Source organism: Vombatus ursinus, unplaced genomic scaffold (genome assembly GCF_900497805.2).
Source record: "Vombatus ursinus unplaced genomic scaffold, bare-nosed wombat genome assembly UNPS02014809.1, whole genome shotgun sequence".
NCBI classification, from domain to species: Eukaryota; Metazoa; Chordata; class Mammalia; order Diprotodontia; family Vombatidae; genus Vombatus; species Vombatus ursinus.
The window spans coordinates 21194949-21222300 of record NW_020954587.1 but is presented as its reverse complement, the minus strand read 5'-3'; the positions used below and the strand labels follow the sequence as shown (position 1 = coordinate 21222300).

The window sequence follows — 27352 nt, the reverse complement described above, 5'->3', positions numbered from 1 at the left end:
TTTGGCCAAGAAGCTTTTAAAATGCAATTTATCCACTACCCACAAAATCAATTGCTGTAAACAGTAAAGTAAGTAGTTAAAGGAATATCATTGGAACAGTTTTATTAAGAATGAGAGCATAGTTTAATATTAGGCAGAATTGACCTAAACCCCAAAAGTTTCATTTCTTATGGTCACTTTTCTTTTTAGATGTATATGTTTCAATATTTCCTGTTTTTCTTTTAAAATTAAACTTCCTAGATAGTTTCCCTTTCCTTCTAATGGTGGTAGAGGGAGAACTCTAATTATTTACCCATCTCCCACAAACCACCCTAGAAAATCAGGTGTTGCCAAGGAAACAATCCATCAGGGATACCTACACTAAACACTGTACTCCTGTTGAATTCTTCCAACACTCTGCCAATGGCTCAACAACTTCCTCTTGCAGTCATGAAATCTAAAGGGAACTCAGAAAACAGCAATATCTTCCAGAAAGTCTCTCCCAGGGATTTGAATGAAGCTGCTTGCTCTAGACTGGCCTGCCATTGACATTCTGGGTTCTGAACTGGCTTACCATTCCCACCCCCACCCCCAAATTCCCACAAGGCACAGCTGAATTAATTTCATTTCATCTAAGGCTTTCACTGCATCCAAATGAAGGACTTTTCTTTACTTAGTTTAAATGGATGTTTGATTTATCAGGTGTTGTTACCTGATATAGTTATAACCACATCTACTTTTCCATTCACAATTTTTCTTATTCTATAATATTGACCATATATGTACAAAAGTTTTTTAGTTTTGTTATTATAATTGTCTATTTTGCCTTTTAGGATTTTCTCTATCTCATTTGGCTAAAAATTCTTATGCAAAGCATTTCTATCCTCTTGTAATTTTCTTAAAGTGAACTGACCTTTTATATTTAAGTCCAGCATACATCTTGAGCTTAGCACGAGATGTGATTTAAGATGTCAAATCTCAAATTAATTTCTGGGAAACTGCTTTCCATTTTACCAGCAATTCTTGTCAAAAGGCAAATATTTCCCCCTCAGTAATTTATATTCGTTGGATTATTCGACACTGGCCTACTGTTTTCAGTTGCTTCTATTTCTTATCATAGTCTCTTCCACATATTTACTTTAAAACAAACAAAAGACTAGAACCCAATTTAGACTTTGTTTTATATAACTTTATATTTCACATATATTAAAAAGCTATTGATAGCTCTATGTTTTGAGATGTTATCCCCTACATTCATGCTTTTCCCCATTATTTCCCTTGAGATTGTTATTCTAATTGAATTTTGTCACTGTTCAGTTTTATTTTAGCTCTAATCTCTTTCCTAATTTGATTGGTATGGCACTAAATCTATAAATTAATTTAGGTAAAATAATTTTTATTATATTGACACAAGCTAACAACAATCACTGAATCTCTATTCCTTATATTATAAAGTTCACTTTAAAAAATGTCTTCTTTGCATATGTATATAAACTGTATATTTTTTGGTAGGTTAACTCCAAGATATTTTGTGCTTTTGTGATTAGGGAATTTCTCTCATCATTTCTTCCTTTTTTAAAAGTCACTGTATGGATAGTTTTGTAAAATTATTCTGTAACCTCACTGAAGTTATTAATCATCCCAATTAGTTTCTTTGCTGATTCTCTGGGTTTTCTAAGTATGCTATCATGTTGTCTACAGTTGGGATGATTTTGGCTCTTTTTTGCCAATGTTTATAATTTGGTTTTATTTTTATCTTTTTATAGGTAGCATTTCTAGAACTACGTCAAATAATAGTAGGTAGGGATCATCCTTGCTGTACTCCATTTATACTTGAAAAGCTTGTAATATTTCTCCATTGCTGATAATTCTAGGTCTTGGTTTTAGTTAAATTCTTTTGATTAAAGAATAGCCCTTTCATGCCTATGCTTCTTATGCTTTTAACACAAATTAGTCTATATTTGGGTAAAGGCTATATTCTGAATCTAGTGAAATAATCACATTTGTTTCTGTTGGAAAAAGTCATTGTAACATACCTACTTTCCTATTTCTGCTTCAATATTTCTGAAGTGTAATTGGCCCATGCTTGAATCTCCTCTCAATTCACCAGCAAGTAGTTATTACTTCATCCTAGTATTGGACATTCTTGTTCTATGATTTACCCATTGAAAGTTATTTACAGTAAACAAGCATGAATTGGGGCACCAGAAAAATCTCTCAAGAGTAACTAACTCTAGACTTCCTAGGACCATAGACAAGTAATTTCCCTTCTCCAGACCAGTCTCATTATCTTCTGGAAGGTATTTGCTCTCTTACTCTAAGAATTCTTCTTAGAGGGCAAAGTTTTAAAGTGACTAGAAATTTTGGTCTAAGTTATACCTTTCATTGACTATAAAGCTATTTTTCTAACATTGCTGAAATTGAGATCTGAGCACTCCTTTTTTCCCTCTTACACCTGCAGCTGAACCTAGTAAAGGGAGAACCAGTGAGGGAAGCCAGTTTTATAATAAATAAGGTTTCTCTCTTTGGACTTGTTTTAATATCATATGGTAACATATTTCACACAAGTATGATGACACTTCTACAAGAATGTATCTGTTTATATTAACAGGGGTGTGCACTGAAACTAGCTCAAACTGAGTTGGGGGAGCAGATTGTTAAATTTTTGGTGTGTATCTCAGAAATAGGCAAATGCTACAAATCAGGCCTTGATTTATTGTTTTTTTTAATTATCCAGACTTGCAGAAAATGTTAATGCAGATAAATCTCAAAAATGTATTAAGTATTTAGAAGCAGCTGGTGGTACAGTGGATAGAGTACTAAGCTGACAGGAAGAACTGAATTCAAATTTGGCCTCAGATGCTTACTAGCTGTGTCACCCTGGGCAAGTCACTTAACTTCTGTCTGCCTCAGTTTCCTCATCTGTAAAATAGGGATAACAAGAACACTTACCTTGCAGAGTTTTTGTGAGAATCAAATTAAATAATTATAAAAAGTTTTTAGCACAGTGCCCAGCACATAGTAGGTGCTATATAAATGATTATTCCCTTCCCTCTCCTCCCCATTTAATAGCACACCACTGATTTTGCACCACTATTTTATTTTAAACTGAAGGCAAATTTTAAAGGGGTATGTGACAAAAGAATTTCTGGCTCAGGCTTCTTGCTATCTGTGATTGGAGAAAGACTATTATGGGAAAGAAACTCTGGCTCAGACTTCATGCCACCATTATGATAAGGGGATATTGCACCACTCTCTATTTTGATCTTCCAGACATTGTTCGAGGAAGCTAGGAGGTCACACTACCTGCAAAATCAAGGTTGTTGGAAATCAAGTCAGTTTTGACAGACTGGCAGGAGTTTTTATCTTTCCCTTTCTGTTATTTGTTTTCAGATACATATATCCTCATCTTTCCCTCCTGCTTTCTGTAAAATTCCATTTTTCTACATTGCTTATTTCTTCACATTCTATTTAAGGTTACTAAAACTGATGGTCTGGGCTCCCTGACTATTTGGTGAGTTTTCGGTGTAGCCTGTGCTCTAAGCAAAAAACAAAACAAAACAAAACAAAAAAAACTATAGTTAAAACTATCTCAGCATCATTGATTCAGTGACTGGCAGCAGTAATTAATTAATGGAACTTTTGATAATTTTTGTCTCAAGCATCTGTATTTGTCCAATCAGGTCTTTTCTATATACGTGTATATATATATATATATATATATATGTTTTATCTTATTTTTTGGAATAATTAATAAAATGAGACTGATCAACTAGGAAACTCACTGCCTTTCAAGCTTAATAAGTTCATTTTAATAATAACTGCTTTATGTATTTCAAATAAAACTCTTGCCCAGTGTTATTTTACTCAATTTATTTATGTAACACTGTGTATAAAGCAATTGATTCATAAGCAATGATTCTGTACAATCATCTTGCAGAAATTTTTGGATAATTCCTGGTAATTTGAGAACAGCAGGCTACTTCCCCTCAGATTCCTAACCCCCAATAAGAAAGTGCTCAAAATTAACAGAGATTTATCTTTTTTTTTCTTTTAAGAGCCAATGAACTATGGGGGCAAGGTGTAGGAAAGGAGAAGAGCTTCAACTTTTAATGTCTAAAATGTGCACATAAAACAGGCACAAAGAAACAAATATGTATTCTCATGAATTCTATATCACTAATATAGCAGAGGCAATAATCTGTACAACAAAATGCAACTACGGAGGAGAAAGAGACTTACTTATTTGGAATACTTTAAAAAAAAGTATAGTTCTGCTTTTAAATGCATAGTGATAAGGAAAAAAAACCCAGCAAATAAAAGCAGCTAAAGTTCCACATAAATAAAAAGCACCCCCCCTTGAATCTTAAAGCATATTTCATTGAGGACTTAATATTTCATCACAAAGCACAAGAATAATATGCAACTGGCTACAGAGCTACACAATAAATAATCAAGTAGAGAATCTACTCATGCATTAGTTAAGTACAGCTAAAATCTTTATATCACACAAAACCATTCATTAATAATGTAGTTAAAGGCTGCAATGTAAATAAAGAGAATGTTACTGATTTGCATTAATTCATATTCAGGCATCTAATTATGTTACAGCACAGCTGTCAGAAGAGTATAATGAGGAAATAATAAAACTGGGAGTTTTTTTTTTCCTTTCCACAATATTCTATAAATGAACACTGATGGGCAGAGAAGCAATCATGTTGCTGTCCAACAAAATATTGGTCTAGTTCTGCATCTGTTCAAAGAACTTGTAAGTTGGATTTTCATAGCCATTTTGCTGCATCTTGGAAAGGTGGCGCTCCTCTGGGGTAACTGCAGCATCAATCTGAAAAGGCATACAAATGAGACTTAGGTCACTAATTTGATCCATTCCTGCAACTAACATGTATGTGTAATGAAAAAGAAAAAGAACTTAGTAATGCTTTTCATATGTCCACAGAATAGCATGTCTATTCACTATCACCTAACATGGTCTTTTCTGTTAGTTTCCACACTTTCTTGGGGTGATGGAATGGATCCCCCTTGGTTGACTGGTGACCTCTGGAGTAGGTTGATTGGCTCTATTCTATGGCCACCAGGTGGTGCTCAATACCATGACTGCTTGTTCACCTAAAAACAGAATCTGTTACTAGCCAAACTGCTCATCTAAGTTTGTTAAGAAGTGCTAGAGATCGTTCTCTTTAAATAATGGCACCTTCTGCACATTTCTTACTAATATATTGCTAGTTGTGATAAAACATTCTGATTGGATTGAATCCAAGGGTTCTCTGAGAAATTTCATCATGTCCTCACTAAAGTGCTGACTGATAGTGAGATCCAAGACTGTATGGAAAAATACTCAATCTTCTGGTCAGTTCTTCTTACTATATTTATTTTAATTTATCTCAGAGAATTTTAGTCAATATTATTCAAGTGAAGCCAAAGAACCTTCTGGTTGAGAATGATTGTGTACTCAGTTCAAAGATACTACTATTAAAGGCTTTCTGCCTGATAAGTTCCCTGGAGAGAACTCCAGAGTCACACTATTATTTCCTGCTCTTCCAGAGCTCAGTGTCCCTTTTCGATCATTACAGTACAATGGTACTGTATCAAATTAAAGATACAAAGCAGAATTTCAGGGCTAATGTGGTTGTTTAGATTTAACATGCTGTAATATTTAGTCTCTTGTAATTCTTGTACTTTTTGTTTTTGTTTTTTTTTAAAGATAGGAGTTTAATAAATAGAATATTCACTCTCAGGGCTTCTAAAATTTTTTTACTTCTTTCCTAAAGATAACTGCAGATGAATTGGTTATGGTTTGCCTCTAAAATTTATGACATGTTTATTAAATTCTTTAAATGAAATAGGCACCCTTATATAAAAAACAGCATCTGTTCTTTAAGAAAATGTACATTTAATTGTTTTAGTAACTGCGCATTTTTTATCATGCATATGATAGAAGGTCTCCTTAAATATGAACTCTCATAAATAGGTATTTTATTGATTCAACATGTGGTGAAGTGGAGAGGGTGCTGGATTTAGAGTCAGAAAAACTGGGTTGGCAACCTGGCTTTGCTACTTTACCTGTGTGACACTGTGCAAGTTACTTAACCTTTCTGGGCTGCTGTTTCCTGAACTGTACAATGAGAGGGTTGGACCTAAGGACCTTGAAAGTCCTTCTAACTCTAAATCTATGATCCTATCATTTCCTTTTCTGTTACAGAGGAGAAGGGAATTAGTCACTTGATTTTTACTTAGGTCATAAAATCTAGAGGTCCTTAAAGATAATTAACTTAATTATTCATTTTATTTTATCTTATTAAAGTTTTATTAATGCCTTTTCTTTTGAAACCATAATAATCCCTTTATATACAACTGCCTCCCAATTGACCCTTGCCATATAACAAATAAATGCAATTAAGCAAAATTATTTGTTACAGTATATGCAATATTTTACATCTATAGTCATTTACACCTATTTATAGAGAGGAAATATGTTTCATAATATATATTCCTGGATCAAGATGGGTCACTGTAGTTAATCAGAACTTTTTAGTGTTATTTTCACTTATGCTATTATAGTTCTTGGTATCCTAATTCCATTTATTCTACATACATTCTAAAATTTTCCTGTGCTTTTCTGAATTCCTTATAGTTGTAATTGTATTTCATATTCACACAATTTATTTATCAATTTCTGTTACTGACAGGTTCTTATTTTAGTTTAATTTTTTTAACTACCACAAATGTTGCACTGAATATTTTGGTATACATTTCTTTTTTACTTTTGACATTCATGGTAAAGTCAATTCCCTCACTAAACAAAAGCTAAGTTAACCTAAATAGGTAAAGTGACTTGCTTTAGTTTAAGTAAAAGAGTTAGAACTGTAATCAAGGACTTCTGACTCCAAATCCAAGGAGCTCTTTCCACCATACCCTGTTTACTCATCATTCACAGAAAAGTTTATGGAACTTGTCCCCAACTTCATACTTTCCTGTGGTGAAAATAAAATAGGACAAAAACCAAACGAGAGTACGTCCATTAAAACATGGCTAGTATGGGATGGGGCTAGGTCTATCTCATATTCTGAACAGAATGGAGCTGAAAAATGTTGAAGAAAAACTCACGCATACTTACAAATACCTCTCTATTTTTCTTAACTTCATATGAGGACTAGTTATCCCACAGGCTTAGCCCAAAGGTTGGCACATTACATGTATACTTTTAGAAACTGGCAACTGTAAGGAAGGATGGTGTTACAGATACCACAGGCTAATTTCAGAAGTAGTTGGTGCACATGTAACTTGTACTGCTCCCTAGCCTTTCCAGTCATATAGTTTTAGTCAAAAGCATTTCCCCTATTGTTGTCATTCAGTCGTTTCAGACTCTGTGGGCCTATTTGGGGTTTTCATGGCAAAGATACTAGAGTGATTTGCCTTTTCCTTCTCCAGCTCATTTTACAGATGAGGAAACTAAGGCAAACAGAGATAAGTGACTTGCCCATGGCTAATAAGTGTCTGAGGCCAGATTTGAACTCAGAAAGATGAGTCTTTCTAACTCCAAGCCCAACACTCTATCCATTGTGCCTATTAGCTGCCCATTTCTCCCATTACTTGTTCAGATTATTAAGTGTATATCTGATGAGTGGGCAGCATGTAGTCTTGAAATTCTCCCTGTTATATCTTCTTGTTGAAGTTGACCAAGGGTTCCCTGACTCATTTCCTCAGAGTAAAATGGTCCACTTCATAACAACTCAATTTGTCTTATGGGGCAATAGTACAGTCTGCTCTAAATATCAGTTTGCATAAGGGAATGACTTAGTCACAAATCTTTTCCCATCCTCTCCACTTACTTCTGATCTGCTTTGAAGGCAACAAATGAGGTCACCTTGCTTTAATTGGCATTTGTGTAATTACCAACAACTTGAGAGTTAAAAATGCCATCATCAAAGATGTGGAGATTTAATACAAAGTCACATTACTGAATCTAATCTGTCTTTCTGAAAGAGATCATCTGAACAAGCTATTTTAATATGCTCTGAAACACTTTATTAGTACTATATCACAGATGGAGAACTGTTTTGATTTTTTATCATTTTCTTGCTAGGGTGATACAGAACACACCTATTGTCAAAATTCAGAAAGGAATAATATCTTACTGACAGAATATTTTATTTTTATGTCTTCTGGAAAGCACATGAATGTTAATAGTTATGAATAATAACCTATGTTCATCAAGAGTAGGAGAACATCTGGGAATTTCACAGATCATCTTTTCAATCTCTGAAATCAACTCTAGTATAAAATGATATCCTCAGAGGATGATGTTTAATTCAGGTACTCCTATCTTAATCCAGTCTCATGTGGCCTTCAGTCTTATTTTCCCTAGGCTCCTTATTCCTATTTCCCATTGTTATATTGCTACCAGTCCTAGAGAAGGGCAGGCTTCTCTCCTGAAGTCATAAATCACCTGGTGGAAGTGACCATTTTAATAAATATTGTCCATTCAGTTGTTTTATTTTTCCAATGAACCATGAATCCAATCATTTCAACAATTTTAATTCAGACTCTGTTCCATCTGGAAATACCTTTCTGTATATTACTACTATACTGTCCTGTGCTCAGTTGGACTAGTAGGAATGGTGGTGGGAGAGTGAAAAGGGAACCATGCTGAGGCCAACCATGATGCCACCTTCCTTCAAGGCCCCATCAGAACAAACCTATAACTCTTCAGTATTCCAGGAGAGCAGAGATGGTGTGCTTTAGAAAAACCAAGTTAGATTCCTTTATACCTAACACAACTGAAGGGAAGGATAGTTGCTTTTCCCTTAAGTCCTATTGCCTCACTCTCCGCCCCCTGAAAAAAGACCAAAAAAAGGGCAGCTCTGTAATTTGCTGAGATGTATAACAAACTAAACAATAACTAGTAAAGACAGCACTGGGCCTGGAGTCAGGAAGGCTAGAATTCAAATATGGCCTCAGATACTAGTTGTATGATCTTAGGCAAGTCACTTAACCCTGTCTGCCTTAGTGTCCTCATCTGTAAAATGAGGAGAAGGAAATGGCACACCATTCCAGGATCTTTGCCAAGAAAACCCCAAATGGGGACATGAAGACTCAGACACAACTGAACAAACTAGATCTGTACATGTGTGACATTTCAAATTAGGAAATTCCCTGTTTATTTCCTGAACTGGAAGACAAGAACAAAGAAGGCTATTCATTACTGTCCAGTCATGCACTGATTTACTGTTCTAATTATACTGTCATTCCTATGAAGTATCAGCTGAAAACAAAAAAGGAATGAATAGAACTAGGAAGCAGTTCTTATGCAAGAGGCAGATAGATGGCATAAATTTGAAAGGATAATGGGTTCAAAAACCACAGCATAAGAAAAGTGATGTCTTTCCAATTTTAGTCACAATCAATTCTTGATTATTACTTAAGTACTTAATTTTTTATTATATATATAATCACTTAATAATTTAGAGACTATCCAAGTTTCATGCTTCTGCCTACCTTCTACTTGTTTGTTTCATCTGTTTCATTTCTCATTAGCATAATCACATCTAGGTGACAGATTGGGATATTCTCTAGTAAACAATTTGGTTGAGATGATTTTAAATGTTGAATAAAATGACATCGGAGGATTATCCATGGGAGTAATTGTCCAGAGTTATTTCTGTTCAAGAGTCAGTGACATCACATTTCCTAGGTGGCTACAAGAAGTTTAACTGGCTGGCACCATGGGGCTAAAAGCCAGGACCTGATTAAGATTCTAGTCCCAGTTCTGTTTTTGCCTTGCTATGTGACATTAGGGCCTCAGTTTCCTTATTTTTTTTTTGTTTGTTTTTGTTTTGGCAATTGGGGTTAAGTGACTTGCCCAGAGTCACAATGCTAGTGAGTTCAGTTTCCTTATTTGTAAAATGAAATGTTGGATGGGAAAATGTGAGGTTTTTTCCAGATCTTAGAATTTTATTAATGAGCTGGGAAATAGAAAAGGTGTGCCAATTGATCTTTTGCAAACCATTTAAAATGCACTAGGAGGACTATCGATTTGAAGGAATCCTTACAATCCATCTTTGGTACCCTTTTCATTATTTCACTAATCATCTCCTAAATTATTGATTTAGCAAAACTGAGTTTTTATCTAAAATAGAACACACACACAAACACACCTGGCCCCTCAAAGTATTTTCATCATATTTGGGTTTACACAGAAAGTATCAGCATTTATTTTTTCATAATTTGTTATGGTAATGGCCTGGGAATTAGGACAAAAATTCTTTAGATCTTTAATTACACTGTAGCAACATTTACTGCTTACTTAAAATGCAAGGGTTCATTAAGATCACTGGAGGTAAAAGTAGAAGGATAAAAATAATATTCAGTTTCTAAGTAAGATCCCCAATAACATTTTTTCATGTTATTCTTCTATGCAGAGCTGTTTACATATGGTACTTTCAGTGAAACGCTGGAAGTCACCTTTGATTTTAAAATTTTCAGTGAAAACTGCCATTATTATCAGTTGTCTGGTTTGACATAAAAGTCAATAAATCAAATCAAATTTATGAGTATACTTCTTAGAAAAGAGGTAAAATGGCAGATGAGGTTGTAATAACATTAAAAATGTGAGGAAAATTGATTCTGGTGATAGCCAACACCTTTCTCTCTTTGTTCATATCAAAGACTTCTGTTCAGCATTTTCCTTTTTATTATAAACAGCCATCAGCTCAAGTCCTCATGGTTTTTTGCCTACATTATGGTAATAACTTTCTATTCTTGGTGGCCGGCTTCCTACTGTTCTCTTCTGCTATCTTAACTCCACATAGCTGCCAATGGAACCTTCCTAAGGCACAGGTCTTGTCATTTAATTGCCCTATTCAAAAACCTTCAGGAGCTTATTATTTCTAGGATAAAAACACACTCCATAGCATGATGTTTAAGGTCCTTGAGAATCTGGCTCTGAGTGGAAGTACACAGGCTGTCCCCTATGCACTCTCTCATATCTGTCTCATAATCCTATTCTTTCAAAGCTAAGCTCAGGTCCTATCTTCTCAATGAAGCCTTTTTTTTTGGACTCTTTCAGTTTTTAGGGGGTACCCTTCAAAATATATTGCATTTATTTTCTTGCGTACATGTTGTAATTCCTCAGTAGAATATAAGCTTCTTTAGGGACAGAGGCTGTTTTATTTTTATCTTTCTATCTTCAGTGACTAGTATAAAACACAGTACATGCTCAATAAATCCTTGATGAATTACATTTTGATTATCTGAAGACTTCTGCATAATTTTATTTTTGAGCCAAGATTTATCTGGGTGGAATCTGCCTAGAGTCTATAAAGGGGAGGAGGTATTATAGATTTAAGGTGGAAGGGACCTCAGAGGATCCTGAATCCAATGGTTTCATTTTTCAAATGAGGAAACTGAGGGACATCACTGTGGGTCTGCATTTGGTATGCTATTTTATACTTAATAGGTGCTTGATAAATATTTGTTGAATAAAAGAAAGCCAAATACAGTTGCTTAAGTATCTTTTATTAACAAATGCAAAAATTTTGTTAATGCTTAAATGACCATTTATTAATAAATGTGGAACTAACTTGAATTGAGATTTTGGTGACTTTTGTACCGAGGTGGTTTTTAGGCTATGCATAATTTCACAATTCCCACAGCACCCATTCCTTAATGTCCATGTGGCAAATACATAACTGATTTTACCTACCTCTACTACACCATGGTGGATAGATGTATATTGTTTCTTCCTCAGCATCACCAAGGTGAAGACAATAACTGTTGCAATGACAATGCCACCCACCATGAGTCCAATGATTGCCCCTTTGTTTGAACTCATATCTTCAGCAAAGAATACCTTGAAAACAGACAAAAAGATTTATTACTCCTAAAGACATTTTTACACATATAACCAAAAAGTTTATGAAACAGTTGTCTAAGTGAAATTTTCATTTCTTCTACATTTCTTGGTTACTTCAATATCTAATAATTATTGAAGGAGGTTTTTTTTCCCCCAGAGTGATAATTATAGTCTACAGAACTACCCTAAATTTGCTTATTCCTCAGGTATTTTTGAAAATCTATTTTGGTATTTACAGCAGCACTTTCTGTAGCAGCAAAAAAACTGAAATTAAGTAGATGAAATTGATTGGGGAATGGTTAAACAAATTGTGGCACATGAACGTAATAAAATATTACTGTGTTGTAAGAAACGATGAATGCCAAAAAGCGTGGAGAGACTTACGTGAACTAATGCAAAGTGAAGTAGCAGAGCAAAGAAAACAATATACACAACTACAACAATGTGAAAGAAAAGAACCACCACAAGGCGATGAAAAATTAATGTTACAAAGTTAAAAAGAACAAGCTTGGATTGAAAGAAGAGCTATGACAGGACATTTCCCCCTACTCTTTAGCAAAGAAGAAGGGTCTATGGGTATGGTACATTGCATGTATTGTCAGAATTTTTGGTGTTTTGGTCAGTTTTGCAAATTTTTTTCTTCCTAAAAAATTATAAGGGATGGCTCTTGGTGGAAAAGAAGGAAATTTAGGAGGAAATTTACACAATATAAAAATAAAAAATACTGAAAAAACTTATTTAAAAAGGAAATTTAAAAAATCAATTTGGGAGTTTCTGGTCAGTTCCTATTACTCCAGCAAAATCTGAAATGTGCACCAGACCAAATAATGATTATGAAATCCCATGAGAAACTATAATGATTTTTTTCTACCCCCAAACTGTACAAAAAGTCAGCCAGAAAGCTGGTTGAAAGGAAAAGGAATGAGCCAGCAAAACCAGTGCCAAGGCAGGCAAACAAGCAGGCAGCCTCCCAATAAGACCAGAAACTGGCCAGAGACATAGCCTGCAAGATAACAAGTCCAGACACTATAAGGCCAAAGGACTCCCTTCAATCCCCTAGAAAAAAAAAACCAGGGAGATCAGAAAGCGTCAGGGGGGGCGATGCTGGAATACCTGTGAAGTGACAGTGATCAGAGCTATGCAAACTGCTTAGACAGGGACACATGTGTGCCTTTAATTTGGACAAACATGGCTCTGGAAAATAGGGAAAGGTAATAAAAATGGTTTTCTCTACTCATAAAGACCTTTCCTTATTCCATCGCAGAATCCAGTTTTCCTCTACCCTTTCAGTGCAATGCCTTATGATTCTAAGATTATTCTAAAGTCAATTTTTGGCACAGACTGGATCACTGTACCATTGGGATATGGATAAAAGGAGTATATGCTTTTGTAGAATGACATTTAAAGCAAAAGCGTTTACAACAAAAACATAATTATTCTACTTACCAATTTCTGATGATGAACTTCATATCCCGAATCATGTCGGAACTCCGCATCCATCTTTACTTCTGAGATCTCCTCTGTTTTAATGTTTGTCAGTCCAGAACCTACATTGAACCATAATTAAATAATATATTAAAATTTTTATTGTTCAGGGCATATTATTCAGTCCACTGTAGGTATTTCTATGTTTTCTCCTTGGGTAAAGAATATTAAAGTTGAGAGTTATTTAACTGGAGAAGAAAATGGCAAACCACTCCAATATATTTGCCAAGAAAACCCCATGGACAGTATGGTCCACAGGGTCACGAAGAGTCAGACACAACACTAAATCCTGAACATCAATTATTTAACTTACTGAATAAACATGCTTTGGAGGTTTGTTCCTATCATGTTGAAGTATATTCATGTGAATAAGTAGCAAAATCAATGTTCGTTGAGTTAAATATTCTAGTAGAGTATTATTTACCTGAGAGTATGATTAGCTCAGCAAAGAATTAGAGAGTAATCTTTCTGAGAATGCTTTTATTCAACTAACAGAACTTATAATTTAACAACTCTCCTGATCTCCACAGACCCTGCTCTGATGCTTCATCATAGCATGATGTGGTGCCGAGTTCTTGAAAACTATGCCAGAGGAGCATGAACTCTGCTACAATCTATTTGAAAGGCTTCAAATACAGTCTTGTTGAAGGAACTGCTAAGCAAAGAAAGGCCCATCACCAACAGGTAGTTCACTTGGTAGTGAATTCTTTGACCACAAAAACTAATGAAATAGAGAAAAATATAATATAGTCCTCAGTCTTAAATGAGAAGATCTTCTGTTTCTGCAATGATACTAGCAAAGTAGTGAAAAAAGGGGAAGAATACGGTAAGAACCACATACTTTTTACTTAGTTATTTATACTCTAAAGGTAGGATCCTGGTCCAGTGACAAAAAAAATGGACAGACTTCTATAGGGACTGAATTGCATTAATCTTGGCATTGTTGTTTTAATGCAGCAAAAAGACAAAAGGAGATTATAGCTAAATTGAAAATGGTTTTTACTGGGAAGAAAATGGCATTGAAGACTGACTTAAAGCAGCTAAAATTTATATAGCAACTACTACGTCCCAGGCACTATACTAAGAATTTTACAAATATCATCCAATTTTATCCTCACAATGCAGAGGAAAAAAAACAATCATTATTTCACGGGTTACTTGGTTATGTCATCTTGCAATGTTCAGGACAAGTACTTTGCAAAGAAACTACTATGAAAATATTTGCAACTTATGAGCTAACTTTCATAGCACAGGAAAAGGAAGCAGAGAAATTCTATGAAGAACTAATTCATCATATATGGTGAAGTCTTCCAGATAACATAAATTTGTGGATGACATTGTGCTGATTACAATCAAACCCCCAGCACATTTCAGAGCCTCCTAAGATTCATAATCACTCAAGATAATACTTACTGATTTATTTTCAAGAATATGCTATGCAGCAGAATGGTCAGAAGAGAACATATATCTCTGGACAAAAACTGCAAAGGGACAGTGAGCTGGGCCCAGAATTGAACAGGAGGAGGAAAGTAGATTGGATTGCCCTTGATTCCAGGTTTCACCACAAAATGAAAGTCTATCTTTTAATTTTTAAAGGAAAGAATTACAATACCCATTATACATATGAGGCCATGCAAAACATATTTGTCACATTCCAAAAAGAAAGAAAGAAAGAAACAACAAGAGAAAAAAAGAGAGAAAAAATCTACGCTTCAATCTGCACTCTGAGTCTATCAACTCTGTCTAGAGGTGGATAACATTTTTCTTCATGAGTCTTTGGGTGGATCACTGTATTGATCAGAGTTATTAAATCTTTCACAAGTGATTATCTTTGCAATATTGCCCTTACTGTGTAAACTCTTCTCCTGGTTTTGCTCACTTCACTTTGCATTATTTCATAAAGTTTTTTACAGGTTTTTCTGAAACCATTCTCTTCATCATTTCTTATAGCACAATAGTATTCCATCACATTAATATACCATAACTTGTCTAGCAATTTCCCAACTGATAGGCATCTCCTCAGTTTCGAATTCTTTGCTACCAGAAAAAGAGCTGCTATAAATATTTTTGTACATATGGTTACTTTTCCTTTTTCTTTGATCTCTTTGGGATATAGACTTAGTAGTAATATTGCTGGGTCAAAGGGAATGCAGAGTTTTATAGCTTTTGGGGTACAGTTCCAAATTGTTCTCAATAATGATTGGACTGTTTCACAGATCCATCAACAAAATATTAGTGTACCTATTTTCCCACATCCCCTCCAGCATTTGCCATTTTCCCTTTCTGTCATTTTAGTAGGTGTGAGGTAGAACTTCAAAGTTGTTTTAATTTGCATTTATCTAATTATTAGTGATTTTAGGACACTTTTTAATATAATTATTAATAGCTCTGATTTCTTCCTAAAATTTAAATAGAATATTTCTATTCAAGTAACAGAATTTGTAATTTAACATCTTTTCTGACCTTTTCAAAACCTACTCTGATGCTTTTCATTATAGAATGATGGTGATGCTGAGTTCTTGAAGACTATGCCACAGGAACATGAGCTTTGCCACGATCTACTTTACTTGAAAGGCTTGAAGCACGCTCTTGGTGAGAGAACTAGCTAAGTACAGAAAGACACATTGCCAATAGGCAGGTCACTCACATCCTTTGACCATTTATCAACTGGGGATGGCTCTTATTTTTATAAATTTGGTTCAGTTCCTCATATATTTGAGAAATGAGACCATTATCAGAGAACCTGATGTAAATTCCCCCCAGCCCTGTTTCTTCTTTTTCTTCTAAATTTAATTACATTGTTTGTACAAAAATATTTATTTTATTTAATCAAAATTATACGACAGGTGATTTCTTCTGCGTTCCCCTAATTTGCTTATGAGATCATCCTTTATGTCTAAATCTTTTACCCTTATGAACTTATCGTGATAAATGGTATGAGATATTGGTCTACGTCTAGCTTCTGCCAGACTATTTTCCAGTTTCCCCAGCCATTTTTGTCAAATAGTGAGTTCTTGCCCCTAGACCTGGTGTCTTTGGGTTTATCAAACACTAGGTTACTGTGCCTATTTGCTTTGCTTTCATTAAAGATAATGATAACAACTAGATGATATACCAAAATTTGTGGGGTGCAGCCAAAGAAGTACCAAATTATTTTTAAGGATTACAGCTCTGTAGTAAAATTTGAGGTATAGTACTACTACTAGGTCCCTTCGCTTTACATGTTTTTCACTGATTCCCTTGATATTCTTGACCTGTTGTTCCTCCAGATGAATTCTGCTATTTTTTTCTAGCTCTATAAAGTAATTTGTTGGTAGATTGACTGGCATGGCACTGAATAATTAATTTAAATAGTATTGTCATTTTTATCATATTGGCTTGGTCTACCCATGAGCAATTAATATTTTTCCAATTATTTGTATCTGCATTTCTGTGGAGCGTTTTGTAATTGTATACATACAGTTCCTTTGTGTGTGTTGGCAGGCAGAATCCCAAGTATTTTATACTGTCTGCAGTTATTTTAAATGGAATTTCTCTTTTTAGCTTTTCCTGCTGGATTTTATTGGTAATATATAAAAATTATGATAATTTGTATGGGCTTAGTTTATATTCTGGAACTTTGCTTAAGTTTTTAATTGTTTCAATTAGTTTTTTTTAATGTAATCTCTACAGTTCTCTAAGTATACCATTATATCAACTGCAAAAAAAGTGATAGTTTTGTGTCCTCATTGCCTATGTTTATTCAATTTCTTTTTCATATCTTAGTGTTATATCTAATATTTCTAATACAATAATAGTTTAGAACAATAATGGTAATAATAGACATACTTGTTTCATACTCAATCTTACTGGAAAGTTTATCTCTATTACACATGATATTTGTTGGTTTTAGATACTAATGATTTTAATAAAAGCTGTATTTAGTGATTGTAATAGAAATGGGTGTTGTATTTTGTCAAAAGCTTTTTCTATTTCTATTGAAATAATCATATGGTTTTTGTTTTTTTGTTGTTGTGATAATAGTTTCCTAATATTGAACCACTCCTGCATTCCTGGTATAAATCCTGGTCACAGTATATGATCTTTGTGGTATAATTGTTACAATGTCTTTTCTAGTTTTTTATTTAAAATTTTTGCATCAATATTCATTGCGGAAATTGGGTCTATAGTTTCCTTTCTCTGTTTTTGCTCTCTCTAGTTCTCAAAACCATATTTATACCATAGAAGGAATCTGGCAAGGCTATGCCTATTTTTTTTTCAAACAAGTTCATATAGTTCTTGAGTTAACTGTTCTTTAAATGTTTGGTATAATTTGCCTGTAAACCTATTTGGTTTGCTTTTTTTCTTTAGTAAGTTCATTTACGGCTTTTTCATTTTTTTTTCTTTCTGATATTGGGTTATTTAAATATTTGATTTCCTCTTCTGTTCATCGGGGCAGCTTATATGTATTTTAAATAAATATTCTTCCATTTCATTGAGATTGTCAGTTTTATTGGCATATAGTTGAACAAAACAGCTTCTAATAACTGCTTTTATTTCATCTCCATTGGTTGTGCATTCACCCTTTTCATTTCTGATACCAGTAATTTGCTTTTCTTCTTTCCTTTTAAAAGTCAAATTAGCCAATGGTTTATCTCATTTTTTTTTTCATAAAACAAGTTCCTAGTTTAATTTACTAGTTCAATTTGTTTTTTATTTTCCATTTTATTAATCTCTCCTTTTATTTTCAGAATTTCTATTTTGGTATTTAATTGGGGATTAAATATTTTTTTAAAAATAGTTTTAGTTGCATGTTCAATTCATTGATCTGCTCTTTGTCTTTTTTATTGATGTAAGCATTTAGACATGTAAATTATTTTTGCTAAGCATTGCTTTGGCTGCATCCCACAGATTTTGGTATGTTGTCTTATTGTTATCATTATCACAAATGAAATTATTGATTATTTATTCTTTGATCCACTCATTTTTAATTAGCCGTCTATGCTTCAAAGGCCCTTTGATGTAATTTTTATCTCATTATAATTAGAAAAAGATGCAATCAATATTTCTGCTTGTCAGCATTTTTTGGTAAAGTTTTTATGCTCTAATACATGGTCAATTTTAGTGAAGGTGCCATGCACAGCTGAAAATTAGATATTATTCCCATTCAATATTCTTCAGAGGTTTATTATATCTAACTTTTCTAAAATTCTATTCATCTTCATAAGTTTTTTATTTTATAGTTAGATTTTTCCAAGTGTGAGAGGGTTAAGCTGAAGATCCCATTGGTATAATTTTACTATTTCCTCCTGTTACATATTTAACTTTTCCTTCAAGAATTTGGACGCTATAACATTTGGGGCATACATTTTCCAATAACTGATATTACCTCTTTTATGTGGTGGCATTTTTGCTTTTGTTTTGTCCAAGACTCTGATTGCTATTCCACCCTTTTTTTTAAACCTCAGCTGAAGTATAATAGATTCTGCTCCAGTCTCTTATTTTTTTTTCCCTGTTTTGAGTGTTTTTCTGTTTCAAGTGTGCTTCTTGTAAACAACATATTGTTGGATTCTGGTTTCTAATCCATTCTGCTATCTTCTTTTATTTTGGGGGTGAGCTCATCCTATTCACACTCACAGTTACGACTGCTGTTATCTTTCTCTTTTTTGTTCTGTCCCCTCAATAGTCTGTTTTGCTTCTGACCACCACTGTTCTTAATGTTTCCCCCCTCTTATCATCTTCCTTTCCTGTTATCCCCTTCCCCCCCTACTTACCTGTTAGGTAAGATGAATTTCTTTACCCAATTGTGTGTGTACATATATTCTTCCTTCCTTGAACCAGTTCTGATGAAAGTTTTAAGCACTGTTGACTTCCCTATCATATTTTCCCTTCACTGTATAAATGTTTCCTTGTGTACCTCACATAAGATAATTTACCCCATTCTTTCTTTCCTTTCCCTACTACAACACTCCTCATACTCTTCCTCATAATAATTTTAAAAATAGTTGCTATAGTTAGTCATTTGTTCCAATGGGAATCCTTAGGCATTTTATTACAGTGATATAAGAAATAATGAGCTTGATGATCTTAGAAAAGCATGAATAGACTTGCATGAAATAATGAAGAGCAAAATTAGCAGAACTAAGAGAATGTTGTATACAGTAACAGCAATATTATTTTAAGAACAACTTTGAGTGAGTAAGTAATTTTGACCATTATAAATACCCAAATTAACTACAAAGGACATATGAAGGAAGCCTCTACCTGCATCCAGAGAAAGTACTGATAAACAGAAGTATGTATAGAATGACTTTACATGTACATACATATTTGTGTCTAATAGTAGCCATCTGTAGGGCAAGGGGAGAGAGGGAAGAAAAAAGTAAAAAAACAAACTTATATGATACTTTTATTATATATTTAAAAGGAATAGCAAGTTGTACATAAAAGATTTGCAGTTTCGTTTGCAGTCACCTTTTAATTATACTATGCTATGGAAATGCTTGTTTTAGTCCATAAATTAAAAATCAAATAAATATATAAAAGAAATATTGGTTAATTACTAGCTGGGGAAAATTATGACAAGGGGAAGAAAAAGTGATTAAACATAATTTTTATTAATTTTGACCTTGAGAATAGAAAAAAGGCTTCAATGGCACTGTTATTTTAACGGTGCTCTAATCTTATTTACAATAGATATTGCTTTATGGAAGGTTATAATAAGGAAATAAAAGTCTCTTCAGCCTAGGCAGACCACAGAGCATGCTCAGAGAAGGTTGATCAGATAGAAGTTAAGCAAGTTTTTAAATACCTGGTCTAGTTGTTAGTCCTCGATCCGCAGCAGGGCGGGCATCGACAGGCTCAACTTGGCACAGGAAGCAAGACACACGAGAAAAAAAAATAAAAACACAAAGAAAAGAGGGTAAGTCAATTGCCTACAGAGTAAAAGCGGGGAAGCATGAACCATAAACAAAGTGGAAAGAGCAACAGCTGAAAAGACTTATACTAAGTTAATCTTAAAAATAAAGGAAAAGAAAGACCACCACTTCATAAAACTTCAAATTTACTGCTGAGTCCGTCTAAACCAGTAGGTCTCTATATCAGCGTGGGTAACCATAAAACTGGGATCAGAGACATGATTTTCTTCTGTTTATTTGAATCATTTCTCAGATTTTGATTAAAAACTAAATGTAAAATACTCAGCCCAATTAAAAACCTTAATGACAGCCAATTTTACCGTGTAAATTTAGACAATCACCCATGAAAGTTACAACTTTGGAGAAAATATGAATAAAAAGCAGTGACCTGGTTCACTAAAGGGGAAAAGAGGAGAGTGTGGCTAGTGCAAGGGAAATGCTACCACTCTGCTCTACTCAGAGAGAAGAGGCACGGGGCTAGAATTATCAGTCTGCTCCCGTAAATACTGTTAACTTAGAATGCTTGCCCTTCTACATCTACTGACCCACCCGCTTTACTTAAAGTCTCAACTAAAATCCCATCTTTTATAGGAAGCCTTTCTCATTTCTTTCCCTCTGTTAATTATTTCTTATTTATCTTCTATATGCAGTGTTTGTATATTTTTCTTTTCGTGTTGTTTCTGTCATGAGACTTGGAAGTCCTTGAGGGTAGGGGCTGCATTTTGTCTCCTTTTGCTTTACTAGCACAGTGCCCGGCACAAAGTAGGCACTTAATATTTATTGACTGACTGACATGGTCAGAAATGCATTTTAGGAAAGCTGATTTGGCTGATGATTAGAGGAGTGGGAAGAGTCTTATGGCAGGCAAAGTAGGCTGTTGTATAGTCCAGGAGTGAGGAGATGAAGGCCTGCTCCAGGGCTGGAGCAGTATCAGAAGAAGGACAGGTGAGTACTCAAGAAATGTTGCAAAGGTGAACTGGAAGACCCTAGCAACATACTGGCTATGGCGGTGGCAGCGAGATAGTGAGGAATAGAAGATGACACCTGAGTGTAAGCCTGGGGAACTGGGGGTAGTCAACAGTAATAGGTAAGTTTGGAAGAAGAAAGATTTTCGGGGAAAAGATGATGAGTTCAGTTTTGGATATGCTGAGGTGGAGGTGTCTATTGGACATCTAATCTAAGACGTCTGAAAGGCAGCTGGAGATGCAAGTCTAGAAGTCAGGAGAGAGGTTAGGGCTGGATAAAAAGAACTGAGAATCATCAACATAGAGATGATAATTAAACCCACAGAAACCAGTGAGATCCTCAAGTAGCATAGAGGGAAAAGGGGGTTCAGGACAGAGCCCTGTGTGACTCTTGGTTAATGGGTGTGACCTGGGTGAAGATCCAGTGGAGACAGAGAAGTAGTCAGAAAGGTAGAGGACCCAGCAGAGAAAGAGAGGTGTACCAGAAACTAATCAGGATCAAGGAGAAGAGGGTGACCTCAAGTTAGAAAGGCTACAAAGAGGCCAAGAAGAATTCGACTGGAGACGTGCCTTTGGAGTTGCCAATTAAGAGATCATTAATTACTTCGGAGAGACTTATTCTGTTTAGTATGTTAAATGATAAAAGTTGGAAATGAGATTGTAAAAAGTTAAGAAGAGAGTGAGAGAAATGGTGGAAGCACTTACTGCAGACAGCCTTTTCAAGTTTAGGACAAACGTGCTTCCCTTCATCCTAATTTTTATTACTGTCCCTTTTCTTTTTTCCTAACCCCTGCTTTAAGACTGTATTTTGTTTCTGACTAAACTCTCCCTTAATCTACCCCTCCTCCTCGTCTCTGCTTCCTCTTTCCCCAGCTCTATGTGTATTCTTTTCTCCCTTAACTTGCTGAAATGAAAGCAGCATCCAAGTGTGGCCTCCTCTCCGTGTATACAGCTCCAGTCCCACCTCAGCCCCTGAAGAGATCCCTCCTCCCCTTGTATACAGGGTTTCCCCTTGTATATCCCATTTATGTGAAATAATCTTCCCCATTCTTTCTCTCCTTCCCTTCCTCTCCCACTGTAGTCTTCTTCTTCAGCCCCTCTTTATTCACTTTTAACATAATCAAAACAGAGCTGAATCACTCCCAGGCCCTCTGTGACCTCTGAAGACTATAAAGTTCTGAGGGGATACATTTATCATCTTCCCACAGTAGACTGTAAATAGTTTAACTCTGTTTAGTCTCTTATGACTGCTCATGCATGTTTACCTTTTCATGCTTCTCTTGATTTCTGTGTTTGTATGTACATTTTCTACTCAGCTCTGAGCTTTTCATCGGAAATGCTTGGTTCTCTATTTCATTAAAAGTTTGTTTTTCCCTTGCCCCCTTCTGTGCCCCCTCCCCCAAGGATTATATTCAGTTTTGCGGGTAAATTATTCTTGATTGTAAGCTTAGATCTTTAGCTTCCTGGAATATCACATTTCATGCTCTACTCCTTTGGGTTGTGGCTCCTAAATCTTGTGTGATTCTGACTGTGGCTCCCTAATACTTGAATTCTTTCTTTCTAGCTGCCTGAAGTATTTTTTCTCTGACCTAGGAGTTCTGCATTTTGGCTATAATAGTCCTGGGAGTTTTCATTTTGATGTTTCTTTCAGGAGGTGACTAATGAATTCTTTAAATTTTGCCCATTGTTCTAAGAGAATTGGGCAGTATCTTTTATGATTTCTTCAAATATGATAACTATGTTCTTTTTTTGGTCATGACTTTCAAGTAATCCAAATGATTCTTAAATTATCTCTCCTTGATAGTTTTTTTCCCAGGTCAATTGTTTTTGCCATGAGATAATCCACATTTTCTTTTATCTTTTTTCGGTCTTTTAACTGTTTTTTTTTTTTTTTTTTTTAAAGGCAACTGGAGTTAAGTGACTTGCCCAGGATCACACAGCTAGTAAGTGGCAAGTGTTTGGTCTGAGGCCGGATTTGAACTCAGGTCCTCCTGACTTCAGGGCTGGTGCTCTATCCACTGCGCCACCTAGCGGCCCTCGTTGTTTTTTTTTTAAAGTATTTTTTTTGATATATTCTGGAGTCATTAGCTTCTATTTGGTCAATTCTAATTTTCAGGGAGTTATATTCCAGGGTAAGTTTTTGTACCTCTTGTTGCAAACTGCTAATTCTCTTTCCATAACTTTCTTCCATAGCACTCACTCCCCTCTGCCCCAATTTTTCCTCTACCATCCTCATTTGGTTTTTAAAATGCTTTTTAAAAAACCTCTTTCTCTGTTTAATCTTGCTTCAACTCTCCAGGAATTCTGGTTGGATTTGTGTCCAAGCTGCATTTTTCTTTGATGTTTTCCTCATAAATGTTTTTGAGCCATTGTCTTCTGGATTTTGTCTTGAGCTTCCCTGTCACCCGAATAGCTCTTTATAATGGGATTCATTTTTGGTTTTGCTCATTCATCCAGCCTATTTCTCAACTTTGGACTTTATGATATTTACGTCTGGCCTGAGCTTCTGCTTTCTTACATCCTTCTGCTGCTTTCACAATTCAAGATAGGGGGAGCCTGCAAGCTTTCAGTGCTCTCGAAGCGATGCAATCCTAGGCAAAACTTGGCTCCATGCCCTCCTGGTCTGAGCTTTGCAGTTTCCTGACCCAGGTCTGGGTATGTTGGCTTGTCCTTGGTTAGGAGTCTGGCAGACCGGTGTTTTGCTCTGTGACCATGAGCCCGCTGGGAGCTCAGGTTCAGAGTGGTAGAACTGTTGTGTCCCCTTTGGTCTGGGACTCCTGCCCTGGTTGTTCCACTGCTGGCTTTCACACTGTGCTGGAGGGTAGCATCAAATCTCTGCTCTGCTCTTGGGATCACAGCCACATAGCGACTATTTGCTTCTGAACTTGTTTTTTGTTCAGTACACAGCTAGCACCCTTTAGTCACCCCTCCTACGTGCAGATTCCCCTACTCCCCCAGACTGATTCAGACCTGGGAAGTAGGTGAGAGATCTGTCAGATGGCACCCGTGCTCTACCCGGTGCTAGTTCAGGGATGGGATGCCCTGGGATTTCTTCCTGCCCCAGTGCCCAGTATCAGTTCTTTTTCAGTCCCTGGAAATCGTAATGTTCTGCATGTGGCACACTCCTGGCCAGATCCTGTCCCTAGGGTCCTCAAACATCTCTGCCTGTCTCCCCAAACCATTCTAGGCTGGAAAAATGTCTTACTGTGACTTTTTCTCTTGGATTTCCCAATCAGAATTCTGTCTGGTGCATTTTCTAGATCTTTGTGGAGGAGCTAGTAGACTACTCCTGTTACTTCCTGTTTGCCACTGTAATTCTACCTGATTGCTTCTTCTTGGCAAGATCACAACTCTCTTCCCCACAAAATAAGCTCTCCCTTGTAACAAGTATGTTTGAGCAAAACAAACATAAACATTTGTCATATTTGAAAATCCATAACTCATCTTGTATCTACAATACAGACCTCTCTGCCAAGAGGTGGTGCTAAGTCACTTATCTTCAGAAGTTATGACTGGTTATTGCATTGATCAGAGTTCATAAAATCTTTCAAAACTGTTTTCCTTTACAATTTTGTAGTCACTGCATAAATTATTCTCATGGTTCTGATCACTTAACTGCATCAGTTCTTATGTGTATCCCCAGGTTTCTATGACTCTATCCCTTTCAACATCAAGGCTCAAACCCCACCTCTGGTCTCTCCTAGTGTTAGTGACTTCCTTCTGAGATCACCTTCTATTTGTGCTCTCTCTCTCTCTCTCTCTCTCTCTCTCCCCTGCCCCTATCTATCTATCTAGCATGTACAATTATTTGCATCTTGTCTCCTCCATTAGAATGCGAGCTCCTTGATTTCAAGCACCATGTTTTTGCCTTTCTTTTTATCCCTATTGCTTAGCACAGTGCCTGGCTTGTAGTAAGGGCTTACTTTTTATTAATATTTACTAATACTGACTATTAAATGTAATATTTCATTCCATCCATATATTGTAATTTGTCCAGTCATTCCCTAATTAATGGGCACACACTTTTGTTTGCACTTCTTTGTTATAACCAAAAATGCTGCTATAAGTATTTTTGTACATATAGGTGTTTTACCTCTTTCTTAAAAAAAATTCATAGGTTTTACTGAAACTTGTATCATTTTGTGGGGGTAGAGAGTTTTATCACAAAAACAATACTTCATTTAGGATTACTTTTTACACAGGAATTGCCAGTATGACAATATTTAAAATTTTTTATTGTTGCAAGATTCACATGATAAATACTGGACTCTAACGCTAGTCCAGTAGTGTATTGTCAATGGAAACTAAGAAGGCATTCATATAGCTACTTTATTTCTAAGTATCTAGGAGGCATAGTAGATATTGTGCTGAACCTGGAGTCAAGGAGACATGAATTCCAATTTTCCTTTAGACTCTTAATAGCTCTGGGACTTTGGGTGAGTCAATTAACCTCTCACCTCAGTATGGGCATCTACATGCACAATAAGGATAATAATAGCATCCACCTTATAAGAGCATTGTGGGGGGTCAAAAGAGATATGTAAAGTGCTTTGCAAACCTTAAAGGCTTCATTTATACTTATTATTATTTAAGAAGATAAGCAGGTAGTTGAAATGAACACTGAGGTATTACAAATAATTTAATGATAGCTATGATAATTTAATTGACATTCCTTTCTGAGGGGATCAGTTATTACCTAAAAGTGCTCTTAATGCACTGTTGATATGTGTATGTGTACACACACACACACACACACACACACACACACGCACCACTGCTATTTTACAATAATGGGTTTGTCAAAGGCTGGGATTTCAGATGGCATTTCACTGTCATTTTCTAAAGGTCTTCTTTCACCTCAAACCTTACAATTTCTTTCCAAGTGTGGAATGATTGTTAAATATAATCCAAAGCAGCTAGGTGATGGTGGATAGAGTGCTGGGATTGGAGTCAGGAAGATCTGAATTCAATTCCTGCCTCAGATATTTATTAGCTTGTTCTAAATATTCCATTAAAAAGAAATTTAAGAGTATTAAGCATGAATGGTAAGTATGAAAAAGAACAAATACTTATTAAATACCTACTATGTGCCAAGCACTGTGCTAAGTGCTTTACAAATATCTCATCTGATCCTCACAACAGCTCCCCTGGAAGGCAGTACTATTTTTGTCCCCATTTTATAGATGAGGAAACTAAGGCAAACAGAGGTTAAGTGACTTGTCCAGGGCTACACAGCTAATCTGAAGCCAGATTCAAACTCAAGCTTTCCTGATTCCAGGCCCAGTGCTCCATCCACTGTGCCACCTAGCATGCCCTCCCAAGGATGTTTATGGGAGACTGCAATACAGGTTTAAGGAGGGAATATTGTGTAGATACTGTCTTTACTATGCGGCCTTAGAAAAATGACTTTTCTTTGAAGAAACTGAATCTACTTGCTGACTTTGACAAAGAAATATCACAGGGGGTTCATGAACAACAGATGTATGAGGGCAAAACCAAAGGAACACATAGAACCAGAGGGAAGCATCTGCCCTCAAGTGACTCAATCCACTATGAGTGAAGTTGAGGAGATGGCTGCTGTAGGGGAATACTGCAGGTAGTATTGTCATTTTTATTATACTAGCATGTCCCAACAATGAGGAATTAACATCTCTTCAATCACTTAAATCTTCTTTTATGTCGATAAGAGGTGTTTTGTTACTGTGTTATCTGACTACGTATGTTTAGTTAAGTGGACTCCTTGGTATTGGTTGATATTTTCTTAATTCTGTAGTAACTTTGAATGCAATTTCTATCCCTCTCCAGCTTCTTGCTCTGTTTGGTTTTGTTGGTATGGTGGGCTGATCTTACTCTGGCCAGTGCCCTGGCCGTTTAGGACCAATACTGGAATGAAATGGGACATTTATAGTTCATTTAACAGCTAACATAAAGGTTGATTTGGCTATAGCATAGAAAGGATACTCAATAAGGCTACTGCGTTCAGTATGATGATATATGGGTCCCCTTATTCTCCATATGGAAGCAAGTCTGTTCAGCAGGGCAGAGTGTGGAAACTCATGCTGCCTTGGAATATCCATAAAATCTGAAGGACCCTGACTCCATGCAAGTCCATAAGGAATAGGAAGCCTAGTCTATATGGACTGAGGTCATCAGGA

General features: G+C 35.6%; 1 protein-coding gene across 2 annotated transcripts in view; it reads right to left on the bottom strand.

Annotated features, from left to right (window-relative positions):
* Nucleotides 1-3835: 3835 nt before the first annotated feature.
* Nucleotides 3836-27352, bottom strand: part of APP (amyloid beta precursor protein) — a 164249-nt gene continuing 140732 nt past the window's right edge. For both annotated transcript variants that reach the window (XM_027875455.1, XM_027875454.1), the window contains 4 exons: nt 20127-20180; nt 13298-13398; nt 11702-11848; nt 3836-4822 (listed from right to left, as the gene is read on the bottom strand). In XM_027875455.1, coding sequence (XP_027731256.1) covers nt 4721-4822; nt 11702-11848; nt 13298-13398; nt 20127-20180 — 404 coding nt within the window. In that variant the 3' untranslated portion in view covers nt 3836-4720. The remainder of the gene's footprint in view (nt 4823-11701; nt 11849-13297; nt 13399-20126; nt 20181-27352) is intronic.